Source organism: Epinephelus moara, chromosome 4 (assembly GCF_006386435.1).
Source record: "Epinephelus moara isolate mb chromosome 4, YSFRI_EMoa_1.0, whole genome shotgun sequence".
NCBI classification, from domain to species: Eukaryota; Metazoa; Chordata; class Actinopteri; order Perciformes; family Serranidae; genus Epinephelus; species Epinephelus moara.
The window spans coordinates 36,457,450-36,472,162 of record NC_065509.1 but is presented as its reverse complement, the minus strand read 5'-3'; the positions used below and the strand labels follow the sequence as shown (position 1 = coordinate 36,472,162).

Here is a 14,713-nt window from a genome sequence, read left to right as displayed (position 1 = left end):
CAAACAAATTTAATGTCAACTTGTCATGACAAAGACGACTTCTGGTAATGTTACTTTAGTTAATGTCAACTTGTCATAATCAAGACAACCCAAACAATGTCAACTTGTCATTACAAAAACCGAATGACACTTAATGACAGCAGTCATAAACGTTTATGACATGTACATAATGTTTATGACAAGCTCATCACAGTGTCATGTCATAGTTATGACAGTGTCGTGTCACCCTTATGTAGATACCTTCAAGTAAAGTGTTACTAAGAATTTTATACTGTATATGCATACATGATACACTTTTCAGAGTGTTGTACATGCTGTATAGATTTTGTATTTGGCTCTGAATTTCCTATGTACAGTATGCTTTGGGAATTATATGTCACACAAAAAATACCCCGATACAAAATATAGAAGTATGATTTCAGTATAAAAATCAGAAACGTATGTTCACTCACAAAACAACTTCTACAGTGTGATTTTACATCATATACTTTCTTATTGATCATGTCAGTTGGAATTGTTTCATTAGTTTGTAGCAGTTGGGCTGAGTTTCTGTAGTTAAGGAATAATATGTTTTTAAAGTTATATAACAGTTAAGTATAAATAGTCATCTAATACTGTATAAGCGCTGCAATTACTCATTGCTTTTGGAATTCGGCACACTGTGATTAAAAGTTTGCTTCCAGTTAAACCTATTTCACATCATGCTGTTGGAGGACAGGCTGTGTTGCTGAAGGAATTCATGGATTACTCAGCAGTACTTTTCATTGGCGCCGTCAAGGGAAACTGAAGCAAAGATAAAGCGCCATGAATGCTCCTGTTCAATTTCAAATTACCTAAATATCTGAACTTTTTGGATTGACCTTAATGGCCTCTTCTTATACTGGAATTATTCTTATAAAAAATGTTCGACCTGTGTTCTCTGGACCCTGGATCTTACAGTTGTACTGCAGCTGTGTCAGAGTCCACCTTTGGGCCCTATTCTGGCCCTTTTTTAATCATTGCAGGGATATAATTAACTAAAGGGGAAGTCTTTTGTGCATTTTAAAGCAGGATGACAGATACTTGTGAGAATAACCTGCTAAATTATAGATCTGTACAGGCCACTGTGCTGACGTTCTTGCTATAATCGCATTAAACCTTTATCTTTGCTGCAGATTTAAATGTGTCCACAGGATAGACTTTGTTTAAGTCAAGCTTCTTTTTGCACACTTTCTCAGAATGTCTGATTTACAGCTTGTTATTCAGTGAGACTTCTAGCACCTTGTGTTCACTGGCCATGTAGAGGAAGTTGTGCGTCAGCAGCCGTCTTATTTAGAGCAAATTTAGTCTATTTAGACAGAAAGTAGATTTCAGATAGTTTCAGGTGGCAGTTTTAAAGCAAGTGAAATGTAACAGCCATTATTTGCCAGGCGTAGACAGCTTAAACCTGATTTTATTTTACCTATTTTTTTTCCTATCTTGTGATGCTTGTGAAACGCTGCTGTATCATGCCCATGTAGACAGCCCAACATCCACCATTTCCATCAGCTCTTTGAACTGTGTCACTTCAATTTAAGTCCTACTTGTTTGTGACTCTCCTACCACTTTATTCACCATGATACAAAAATATCAAATAGATGGGAAAATTGAATTTCAATGTCAAATAAATACCATATGGTTATAGTGCTGTTTGCACCAGTCTTGGTCCTGCCTCATAAATAGACTCTCATCCCATATCAGTGCCACTTTAAGGAGTCCTTCACTGACTGAGCATTGCACATACAACATTGTTGGGCACATGATGGACAAAGATAGATGCAGCAGAACCAAAGTTATTGTCTTCTTTTATTCCACCAGTTCTTTTAGTAAAATTTGCACCTACATTACCCAGAATGCAACTCTACCGCTGACAGTTCCCTGGAGATTGGGGTCTGTTATGCAGGTTGCGGCTAATGTAGCCTCAAGCCACTAGCCTCAAGCAGAAAGGAGGTGTAGGCTACAGAGATTTTTTGACTTGTAGACCAATGTTGTCTCAAGTTCTGTCAGGCAGCCCCTGGGCAGCTCCCTTTTTCCCTTGCGTCTACATTACCCAGAATGCCACTCTACCACTGACACCTCCCTTTTTTTATTGGCAATTATGGATGGCAGTTGAGGTTAATTTTTGTCTGGATAGCCTGACACCCCAAAACCAGTAACTAACCAGTTTATTTTTAAAGAAACAACAAAGTAAAAACAACAAATGTTGTGAAATACAAGGGGCCTTTCCTTTTAGTCCGGTACTCCATTGACTTAGTGAGCTTTAGCACTGCATTTCAAAGTGCTGCCCATTTAGAGGTGGTAGTGGTGGAAAATGTAATTTTTTGTGATGACAGAAAGCCAGCTTGTAGTGTTAACATGTGGAAACGTAGTGCCTATTGCCTTTCGGCCTCCACCTGTTAACAGATGTCAGCCTTGGCCGCTCTGCACTGCACACCCCCTGGGTCAGGTGGGAACTAATGTTGCTAGTGGCGCTGATCATTTGAAATTACAGCTGGCAACACCATCCTGGTGGCGTAATGGAGAAACATGGTAGTCACCCTCATGTCTCCCCCTTGGTCGCTCTGGTTAGTAAATGGCTTCATTTTAAGATGGAAAACCCCTTAACTATTGTTTGCTATGTTAGCACCACTAGCAGTGCTGTCTCTGCTAACAGTGCTAACAGTTAACAATGCTAAAGGGGTTTGTGAATCAAAATTGAGCCACTTACTCACCTGGTTGACCTGGGAGGACCAGGGGGTGGGCACAATGTTTCCACAGCATCACTGCTTGCTCAGGACAGTGTTACTAGCGGTAATCACTGAATGAGTGGCGAATAGCTCCCCCTAGACCTGGTCAGTGCAATGTGAAGTAACTGAAGAGGAGCAAATTTAACTCAAAGAACAAGAAAGATAACATATCCAAAACAGTCAAAAATATTCTCGGTGGTTAACTGTTAACATACCTATTTACAGTATTACAAGACATGATGTGTAAAGTCTCCATTAAAACAAAATGATTTTTTTTTTTTTTTTAATTTTAAAGACCTTTTTTTTTTTTTTTTGGACAAAGCATACGTTTGCAAAGCATTCGTCTAACACTATTTGTAAATCACAAGTCACTAAACAGCTCAGTACACTTCAGTACACTATACCCGATAAATTACAGTTTCCTCTTGTAACCTCAAAAGGCTGAGAACAGAGTAAAGCCTGATTCATTCTAAGCTGAAGCGTAGCAGTAATTAAAAAGTACACTAATAAAAGTGAGAGTTGACAACAGTTGATGTAGCTGCTAACTCCTGGCCTTCTATTTTAACAACAAATCTCTTGACTCCCAGCAGAACAGCCTGATGCTGCTGTGTTTCTCTGTTTGACGTATGGCTGTAATTAAATAAATTATTTGCCCTCAATCGATACAGCGCATGAGTCCTCTCACTCTGACATGTATTTCCATCCAAGTGGGGACTTGACCTCCACATTATGTGAACAGTTCAAGGCAATTAATAAGAGGCAATAGCTTTGCACGGTGGAACCTGGCCAGCTTGCCACATATGGAGCCTATGTGACCAGAGACATTTGTTACAAGCAAGGTCACTGAGCCGTCAAAGCCAAATGACAAGTCTGTGTCCTCCATGTGCTGCAACCAAAGAGCGTCATAAAAATTAATGCCACCTACCTTGAAAATACAACTACATTTTGACTAAAAGCCACTTGGACAGATTAACAGCCACCATGAAAAGATACTATTCCAAAGATTTTAAAATAGCGAGAGCAATGGTGAAATATTGAGTGTGAAAGCTGCGCTGAGTGGATGAAGCCTGACACCACGCCACCCATTTCAGTCATATCAGCTGCTTTCTACAGAACCTTTTGGCCCCTGGAAAATGTCATGTGTTTAATTCATGAATGATGTTGACAAAAGCAGCATTATACTAAAGCGTTCCAGTGGGAGTCTCACAGTTGATGGTTCTATTACAACACTCTTACCTCTCCTTGAACAGTGTTTACTCAGCTTGTAATTGGATGTTGCACAAAAGGGCTGTGTTGTCATTAGTTTGTGTTTGTAAAATGAGCAGACCTCAGATGACTTTGAAAAGAGAATTCTAAGAATGCACAGGGGGAAGACGAAGATTAGGACATATTTGGTAATCAAGCTGCCATAATTCAAAACACAACACTAAATCAGAGACTGTCTTTGGTTGAATGAAAATCCACCTTCTTTCTTTATTACCATGGGGGGAAACCACCATGAAAAATAAATTCAAACTTCAACCATACTTCTTGAGGTTGTAGCAACCTGTCGAAGGATTCTGGTTCTTTTTAGAGCAGCTTGTATGAAGGTCAAATTGTCTTAAGTTGAATGCATGATAAAACTTACCTACAAAGGAGACACTTCACTTGTGACCTTTCAGTCAAGGATTTTTTTCACTCTTGCAAAAAAAAAAAAAATCACACTTTTACACCTAGTGTGCGAAATCCGTGTGCTATAAGACAAAGTAGGTGTCATGACATGCAAAGAGAGACAAACACCTGAAGTTAGAAACTGTTGTTAGAGCTGCTGCTGTCTTTTGTTCAGTTGAAAAAACAAACATGTAAAACTTTCCCTTGAACAAGTTAGATTCCTAAAATGCATTTTAGTGGTGCCTTGAACTGACACTGCAAATTTCACTAGAACAATTGCTTTCAACATTTAAAAAAATGCTTATTTTTTGTTCTTCTTCAGACTTCTTCAGAAGTGTTTTTTCACAGGCGCATGCACTTTAGATACCATATTAGATGTAACAATGAAGTGATGTCAGGAAATGAAAGGAGAAAGAGACGCAACTAAGTTCCTCATCCAGATTCTGTTGTGGTTTACGGCCAGTGCCTTAAAGGAGGAGTTCAACCCGAAATCAAAAATCCATATTTTTACTCTTATCTGTTGTTATTTATTAATCTATATTGTTTGGGTGCAAGTTGCTGAGTGTTGGAGATATCAGCCGTAGAGATGTCTGCCTTCTCTCCAGTATAATGGAACTAGCTGGCACTCGGCTCATCGTTTTCAAAGCATAAAAAAATTAATTTGAAAGCTCAACAACAATGTCTCTTTACAGAAATCATCACCTGGTAATCCACAGACCCTGTTGAGAGCAGTTTTATGCAGGAAGTGCTTTCTTTCTACTGAACTACACCTGCCAACCCTGTTACTGCACAGAAGGAAGCATGCATCTACTGCTAGCTCGTCAGGCACTTCCGAGCAAGCTAATCTCGTTCTGTTAGGAACATGGGCCTCTCGTCCATGAGTCGAAGCTTTCTTCTGCATGGTGATACAGTTGGTGGGGTGTAATTTGGAAGAAAGAAAATAGTTCCTACATGAAATTGCTCACAACAAGGTCTGTGGACTGTGCTGAGTAACCAGGTCATGGTTACAGTTGAATCCCTCAATTATTTTTTTTTTGACGCCTTTAACACCACAAACAGAGTGACATCTAGTTACAGTATATTTGAGAGAAGGCAGACATCTCTACAGCTAACATCTCCAACACTTGGTATCTCAAACCAAAATAATCTAGATTCATAAACAGCACTACAGGTAATATGTATTTTTGCTTTTGGGGTGAACTGTCCTTTAACCCTGGAACCAAAACCTGGGCTTCTCATCTGATGATTTCGAATCATCATTATCATCATCAAGTGGGGCAGCCCTATATTATCAAAAAGCATCCTAGATAAAATCACTGACGTCGTTTCTGTGAGAGTGATTACCCAACCTGTTATATGGAGTAAGCAAGCAGGTTGCAGTGTAATGTGTCCCAGCTCGAAAGCAATTTGGGTGGCTGAGACACCTACGCAACCCAAGACTGGGTTTTACAAGACTGAGAATCCTATCAGTAGATCTTGATCGGACTGAAGTATACAATAGATTTCTGCTGAGTTGTTACCACTTCCAGAAAGGCCTGTTTTGACTAAGATATTTTGGTTTAGTTGATTTGAGAGAGATTATAGCAGCCATTGTCTAATTAATGCTGACAGTCCCCTGTGTGGACATGTACTGTTTAGATACTTGGGGATGGGGAGACCGTATGTAAGAGTAAGTGTGTGTGTGTTTGTCCATTTTGTGTGTGCACACGTGTGTGGGTGTGCATGCGTGTGTCAGTGTATGCTCCTTTGACGTTGCTGACCTTCATATCCCCTGGTTATGCCAGCAGCCATTTATCTTTTATTCATTCTGCCATTTGTGACCAAGGCAGCTTCTCTGGCACTGACGCTTGTCAAAACAGACCCTGTCCCATGATGTGCAGCATGCTGCAGCCTGAACAGCCTGCGCACCAGCAGCTGATGCAGTTTCCACGGCAAAAATACAACTTGCTGGTTTCATTCCCAAGAATTCACCAGCCACTCTCATTGTTTTAACGGCCAAAACAGATTTTGTAATTCAACAGATCCTCCTGTTGGCGTTCTATCTGCAGTGGCTCATGGAGACGACAAGCTTACCAGCCACCACTGTTGTTTGTTCGCACTCTGCTAGTTTCATGAAGCTTCAGACTGAGCATGCAGCTCCAACATCTGTCAGCAACTCAGTGTGCCTCTCACTGACAGGTGTACCTGCTTAAACAAACTGAAGCGTTGTTCCTGAGCTCCTTGCTTATGTTTAATTCTCTCCACCTGGCTATGTTAGCTTTCAATTATTTAGTTCTCCACGTTGTTATTAGAAAACAAAGCATTGACAGAGGAGATTTCCATTTTGGACAACAGTTGTACAGCCTAGAAACAACTGGGACCTTTAAACACAGGGGCATCAAATTAAAGGAAAAACCAACATAAAGTGACCTAGTTAAGTGTTGGGCCGCCACAAGCCTCCAGCGTCAGCGCTCTTTGTTGTGGCCTAGTTCCTGGCTGTTATGTCTATTTATGTGTTAGTACAGTGAAAGCAATGCAAACCAAGGTGGTCCAGGACGCATTTGACCACACATCTTTTTTAGTGTAAACACTAATGCATCCTGATGCATCCCCGAAAAGCATGTAGAAGGAAAATATGTCATCAGTGCAGGACTCAGGGGTTGTTTTTGTGACAGCGCACTAAGGTCGGGTACCGAACTTGTCGTCGACACCACTGATCTGTGTTAAATCGGTCAATGCCAAATGTCGGTACCTAAGAGCACATCTGGGTGAGAACGCCAGGTTTAGACAAACGGCAAAAGTGCTACAAAGCTTTGCAGCCAGCCATTGAGGTCTGAAACCGGCAACAGAGCGCTGCATACCTGGAGGGTTCAGTTTCAGGCAGGATGGGGAAGCGCCCCAAAGCTGACTATGGAACTCAGCGGCTGCTTTGTGGCTTCCCAGCGAGCCAAAACTATTGCTGCAGATTTGGCGCAGTTTAGGAATCTCATCTATTTTCATTAATATTTTATTTTAGTAATGGCCTAGCATAATTGCTAAAACACCTCAAAAGCAGTTTTCATCTTGTCTTTAGCACCTGCCATTGTTGTTATTACTCCTCATCAGGGTTGGAAATTAACTTATCTGTGCACCTGCCACAATGGCTCGTGGATTTCGAAATCCACGAGCCACTCAGTGGATTACTATGGGGGGTTTTTTGGCTGATGAGCAAAGCAAATCCAGCAGCCACTTGTATATTTCACCTGCATTTAGCTGGTGGCTGGTGCTGATATCCAACCCTGCTCCTCATTGGTTAAGGTACACCCTGACACAGCTTGACAAGAGCTTGATAACACTGTTAGTCCCATTTATTTAACATATTTTTACATGTTTAGACAAAACATAGACACCATAGAGAACAATGTTACATTTTTATTTTAACTGAGAAACTGCTGTTTCATGTCATAACCTGACGAACTCAACTTGGTAGAGTGGGTGAAGTCCAAGGTCTGGACCCATGCAGCTACCAGAACTCTACTGGAAGACTAACCACCATTCTTCCAAAACATATTCCCTCATTTGGTGTTTTTAAATAATAGTGGCAGAGAGCATTGTCTAACACATCGTCACTAAATTTCCCATGAGTATACAACTGGATTGAGGGCTGGTGACTGTGTAAGGTCACAGCATATGATTCACATCATTTTTCACACTCATCAAACTCAGTGACCCCTCCAGCGTGGTGGCATTTGCATTCATCATGTTTCTCCACTCATTTATTCAGGTGTTTCCTTTATTTCCCACCCATCTGTGGTTAAACGAATTTGGGATAATTTCTTCAGTCTTCCCTTAGAAAATTGGTGTTTTTCATGCAGAACTAAGAAGCTCACTAAATCATCTCTAATCAGTTTAATTTACAGTTAAGTTCCTTGTTTACACTAATTCTTTGTCTATAAGTGGTGAATATGAAAAGATCCACAAATGAGTCCTGTATTTCTCAGGGTTTAAAACCAAAGAGAGGCTCATAACTGTTGCATCTCACACCTTTCTCAGTCACAATACTAAATATTTCAATGCCAGGGAATGAAGTTTTTACACCTTTGTACTTTACAAGGTCACAGAGAATTGAGATGAAAATGAAAATCACTTAATAGCCTCTGTGGAAACCCATTGATTTTACTGACAGAGTGTTGGGAGAACTTCTTTCAGCCTCTCATACTCCGCTGACGGCTGGCATCAGGATTACATCGAACATCTCATTCAAATGTTCGCTGATTGCTCAAGTTGTTTGGCTGAAGGAATGCTTGAAGACATTTTTAAGACAAAAATGAGATCCTACACATACATGTGATTTGTCTCCAGGGTTAGTGCGATCCTGCTTAACTAGTCAGTGAGCACTCAGTTCTGCTGAGTGAAGATCTCATTACCGCTCTCACTAAATCATTCTCGCCTGATCATCCTCAACAAAGTTCATTTTTCTTGCAGAAGACTCCATGTAGCAGCTAATATTGCATATTTTTCCACATGTAGGTATGCGCGATGTGGCAGTGATGTCACCTTCCTCTCCTGAGATTTGAAAAACATCTCGGAGAACAACAAAGTTTTTCTTGTGGGTTGGTTGACATCAGCTAATATAACTGTTATTAGAGGAGAAACACTTCCAGATCTAACAATGAGAATTTGATATGACATGTGTCAACCTGTAGTTCTAGTCATTATTTTCTCTTTGCCTCGACTCTACTCGGCTGAACCTTTCATCTAGTTGACTTCTTTGATCTCGTGCCTTTGATGGCAGATTGTAAATACAACACCATCATGTTTTCTGTTGCTGTCAGGGTTAGCTCTTGACACCAGTGTGATGGATTTGTTCGTCAGTTTCTTTGTGGTGACGGGGCTGCTGCTTTCTTAGTTTGAGGCACTGAAATGCTGCATGACTGTCACTGTTTGTGCTCCCCCTCGGGAGAATAATCCTTAGCATTTGTTATTGTGATTCAGACAATCATAGACACGCTCAGATTTGGGTTTTTTGCTGAATATAAACAGCAGCTTATTGTTTAATAATGTGAGTCTTCAGGGGGATTCTAGTTTTCACAGGTACTAATTGGCTGACATTTGAAACATTGCATCCAATTTTAAGAATCATAAGTTCAATGCTTTTAATTATGCACATTCTTCAGCACCTGGGAGTCATTTAGGTATTTATGAAGTATCTGTTTTCAGACGTCACGTTAACATTTTTAAAAAAAAAAGTGTTACTCCAAACAAAACAAAAACATACTTTCCTCTCAGCTCTTCCTGTGGTAATTGTTACAAGTTCATTACAAATATTCTCCCCCGCTTCTAACCATCCTGCCTCTGCCTTTATCTTTCTTTCCCAGATGATAACTGCAGACTGAGTGACTACCGTCGGCTGAAAAACAAGATTCTGGATTTGCATGACAAACGATACATGGGGTCTAACATCCATGGGGCCCACAAGGACAACATGGCTGCCAGGAAGCAACTGGTTGATATGATGTTCAAGCGCTTTGATGCAGATAACAATGGTCAAATAGATGCCAGCGAGCTCTCACAGGTAAGGACACTGAACAAAAGATGAGATTTAATACACAAGATATCTGCATCTGAAAAAATAAACATACTGTAGTTAATTCAGTAACATTTTTAAAACATTATTTAGGTACAGGAGATCTTTCATTGTCAGGTTTTGTTCCCCAAAAGAAGCTGTTTAGCATTTTGTAACTGCACATCCCCTTTCAAGCCACTCCACAGCACCCCTTAAGACTGTCAAAGCCACCAAGTCGTTTATATTTAAATACCCATCCAAATGGAGACTACAAATGAACAAACCATCCATGTGCTCAGGTGTTTAATCTAGCCGCTTTGATGTCTGCCATAATTGTGTCCATTTTACTCCTCTCACCCCTCCCTCTGGTAGCTATGGTGCGTGGCTCGAAGTAAAGCTTTTGAAAAGCAATGTGGGTCAAAGGAGTCTTGTGCTCATGGGAGGCTGCAGCCTTTGACCAGCGCTGCCAAGAGGGACGGTTTGAAAAAAGAGCTTTCTGAGGCTGCCATGAGGAAGGAGGATATTCTGCATAACAAATAAAGTCTCCCAGTACCTGAGGACTGATTTAATATAGAAAGTATTTAAATAATTGAAAGGGTAAGCAACCTGCTGTAGTTCTCAGAAACATAAAACCAGTTGCTGTTCTTAGGTCAGTTTCCTGCTGATCCAGTTGGAAAGCCCATCTGCACAGGGGTCACCTTGGTTAGCTTTGTCAGTGCCCTCTTTCCCAACAGGGGAGGTGTCATTAGATTAATTTGAATATATTTTAGTATTTTGAGTTCAAAGCATCTAAATAATGCCTCGAAAAAAGGGATATTTCTGCCATATTTTCATATTATTTACATATTTTTACATGTTTTTACATTTACTTGGCTCCCCGTGCCAGCATGAGGAAAATCAATGCTTAGTGAGTGAAATGCATAGTCAACAAACCATGTTGAGCTGTGTTTCATGGAATAATATTGTCGGCATGCTCTGAATGTGAATTTGAATATGCCCTTTAAAGCTATTGAATATTACTTTGGATTTTCAAACCTCTTGGTGATACCATTTATACCACTTCAGCTCTCCCTAGGTATTTGAATGACACAAGCTAGTCAGTAATAATTAACATCCAGATGGAGTAGCTCTTTTCAGGGGTTCCTCAAGGGCTGCTTTTAGCCCTCTTCTCCTTTTTATCCTCAACACATATGGGAATGTTGGCAGATTCCATACACTATCAGCTACACAAGACAAATGCTCAGAGGGAAGAAAAGAGGCGAGCATTTCTGGAATAGTCAGAATTTAAAATATTATTGGATTGCAGGTGGCCCTTTGGGGTTTTTCAACTAAATCCAAAGAGGGTTTTTTTGCATGCATGCAGGTTTCCAACAGTTTATTGCAAGCCAGATGGCACGTAAGTTGACCCACACCCGCCCTAAGCATCAGGGATTTTTAAGAAAGTGTATTTTTGCAATTTGTTTTATACATCAGTAGTCTTAGGAGTAAAGAAAAACACTCTGCTGATGTTACAGTAACCTGTGATGAAAATGAAACTGGCTGCACACGCAGTGGTACAGATTTGACCGCCTCTGACATCATGACAGCCTTGACTGCATTGGGGAATTCAGCCCAAGTCAGAGTCCTGCACGGGTCCAATTTTCAAGATCCGCCCCGCCCCGACCCCCGGGGACTTACAAAACTGCACCCGAACCGCAAACCCACGCATCAGGCCAATTAGTACCGCAACCCGGTCCGACCCGTTGAAACACGACCCGCAGCCCGACCCGTAACCCGGATTTAAAGTAATCATTTTGGGTCATATTGGCTGAATATTGAACAGCATATTGCCACAGTTAAGGTGCCAGTGAGTAAACAATGACCTGAATGAAGCAGCTCTCACAATAAAAACCTGACTTCAGCTCCATCATCAACCCTCTGTGTTCTTCTCCCATACGAGTGTAAAAGCACTCGTTTGTTACGTTTAATGCTTTTAAACTTTTAATCTATGTAAAGGAACTTTACATGTGTAATAATAGACTTACTTTCTGTCCAGAGCGACGTTCAGCAGTTACGAGCCGTCACGTGTTTTTAGAATCCATCGAGGAGAGAAGTAATCCATCAGGGACACACTTCAGACATTATAAAGTGATAGTTGTACGTTTCATCCACTTATTTCTCAAATACCTAAATAATTATTTACTGTTTTGGAAGCGGCGCTTGTTAGACGGTGGCAGCCATGTTGATTCTCTCGCCCAATCACAAATTGTGTTATTAGATGGTGAAACGCGTGTAAACAGCTGAACCAATGACCATTGCGAAATAGCGGAAGCGATCCTCAGAGAGTAAATAATGACCAAGATAGTTATCTGTAGTATACCGAAATAACTAAAAAGATTAGTTTTTAGCTCAATTATTATTTTATATTAATTTTGATGTGTTTAGCTAAAACCCGCGATCCGACCCGCGTGTTATTTTTTCCACCCAGATCCGAACCCGGGAAAATTTAAAAAAAATAAATAAAAAAAAACACCCGCAAATCAGCTGTTTTTGCGGGTACCCATCAGTGCAGGACTCTGGCCCAAGTCAGTGAGATAAGCCTGCGAGTATTAATGTTAGCGTTAAGAGTTAGGTAACATTAGGCTGTTTGATGTTAACGGTAATGTCACAGTTACAACTAGCAAATGAGTCAGCAGCCGACCTTTGGAGTTACAGTGAGTGAGCTCATTATAATATTGACTAAGAGGAGTCAAAACTCTGCAACCGCTCATATTGTGTCACTAATGTTAACCATTTGCATACTCCTCTTCATCAGCAATGGAAGATAAGCATTCAACGAGCTCTCTCCCACACATTTTGTCCTTGGCAACATTACAGGCCGCTCCCCATTTTCAATCACTGTTGAATTTAGTGAACCAAATGTTAGTCGACCTGAAATGTCATTAGTTGGCAAGATTTCATTGGTCGCTTAGTCAAGGAAAAAACAAACAAACAAACAAATGTGAGACTTTATTAGGAGCTGCGGCTTGTCAAAATAAACCAAAACCTATATGACCAGACTATGTGGGAATTTAATTTGAAAGGACAGACACAGGAGGTGTCCACGCTCAGCAGTCAAACAGGAGTCACGTTACAAACCAATGACAGCCAACAGATATCTTTCTCTTCTTCTGTAAATATTCAGTCTGATAAATATGGAAAAGTTGACCATGTTAGAGCAGGGCTACCCAGAGCTTTATATCTGTCCCACAGACGATAGGTCTACACACTTATAAACAGCTCCTGGAAGAAGATCAGCTCTGTACTCAGGTAAATACACTATATGATAATTGACAAAACCTGCCGCCGTGCTCTTGAAAGCTGGCACAGAAAAGGCACAAGAGTAGTGCCCAGCCCTCAACCTCACGTTTTCCTGGTGCTTGAAGACACAGCACGTGTACGGCCCCTAATTTCCAGGGCTGGTACCTGCGGTTATTCCACAGGCTAGTTAATAACATGTCGGGCAGGAAATCCAAAGTGTGGGATCATTTTGAGAAGGTGAAGGACGAACCCAAGGTGATATGTAAACTCATCTTCATTGGTCGACTACAAACATGACGTATCATCTGAAACATGGAAGTAGCTACATGCCCATTAGCCCACAGCGTCATTAACAGGCGGCTCGCTCAGTGTGTGACGTGCACTTGTAGATAAAATATAGGCCTATATTAATGAAGGTTCATTGGTACGGTTTGTATTTCTCTGTAATGTAGCACAGTGTTAACAATGTTACTGATACTATTCTTTCTCACACCTTCAACTCCAACCATTGTGTTGCCCCGCCCAAAATATATCATTTAATAATTAAATTAATATCTCAAACATGCAGGCAACTTGTCGACTAATGGCCCTAAATGATGACTATTGGTCGACTAGGAAAATTCTTAGGCAGGGGCAGCCCTACATGAATTCAGACCAAATCTGTATCATATTCCATATGCATATGAGACCATATGCTACTTTTTACAAATAAAAAAAGCCCAACACTTGGCTACCTGACTGTGATGGGCTGTTGGCTCCCCTCAAAATAAACTTGCCGCCTGGCCTGACAACTTTTCTGGAGGAAGCCCTGTGTATTCATACATATGTTTTTTGTCACTGTGTTGTACTGCCACTGAAACTGCAGTGCCTTAGTGACAGGAAACCTTTTAATTTACACACATCTATAGCGTAAAATGTCGAGAAAACTTTTAAGCTCCTGCATACTTTCACCAAATATCCACATTACTGCATAATTAACGATTGCATAATAAATACCAGAGTGAAATAGCTTCATCAATCTGATAAATCACTTAATAAGCGAAGGCAGTTGTGGGTTGACAGTGCCTCAACGTAAGGGCGCCTGAATGTAATTATGGATTGGGTCTTTAATGAGTTTTTGTGTTGGTATATTAAATGTTCTCACAGAATGTAATTTCAGTGTAATTAATAGCTCGGGATATACAGTTTTCCTTTCTCTCCAAAGGATGCGAGTTTTAAATATCATGCACAATGTATAAAGTTTCACATTCACTTAGATTGCACTGACAGGGCAATCTGCATGTTCTTAACCTCCGTTGCTTAAGCCGCAGAGTTTTGCCTTATTGACAAAAGATGAATGTGAAAGAGGACAAGAGATTTATGCAAATTAAATTTTGGTGTGAACAAGCCCTCAAAAACAGCATTGCACAAGCAAATCACTCTCTTATCAGCTGTTGAAAGTACGAGCCATGGCTGCCACTCTGGTGCCCTAAAGCGCCCTTTATAATTGGAGTGTTTTCTGATCTTATTTGAAATT

At 40.6% G+C, this 14,713-nt stretch overlaps 1 protein-coding gene across 1 annotated transcript in view; it reads left to right on the top strand.

Moving 5' to 3' along the window:
• Positions 1 to 14,713, top strand: part of fstl5 (follistatin-like 5) — a 253,793-nt gene that overhangs the window by 116,062 nt on the left and 123,018 nt on the right. The window contains exon 5 of the mRNA XM_050042857.1: positions 9,731 to 9,927. Within this exon, the coding sequence (XP_049898814.1) occupies positions 9,731 to 9,927 (197 nt within the window). The remainder of the gene's footprint in view (positions 1 to 9,730; positions 9,928 to 14,713) is intronic.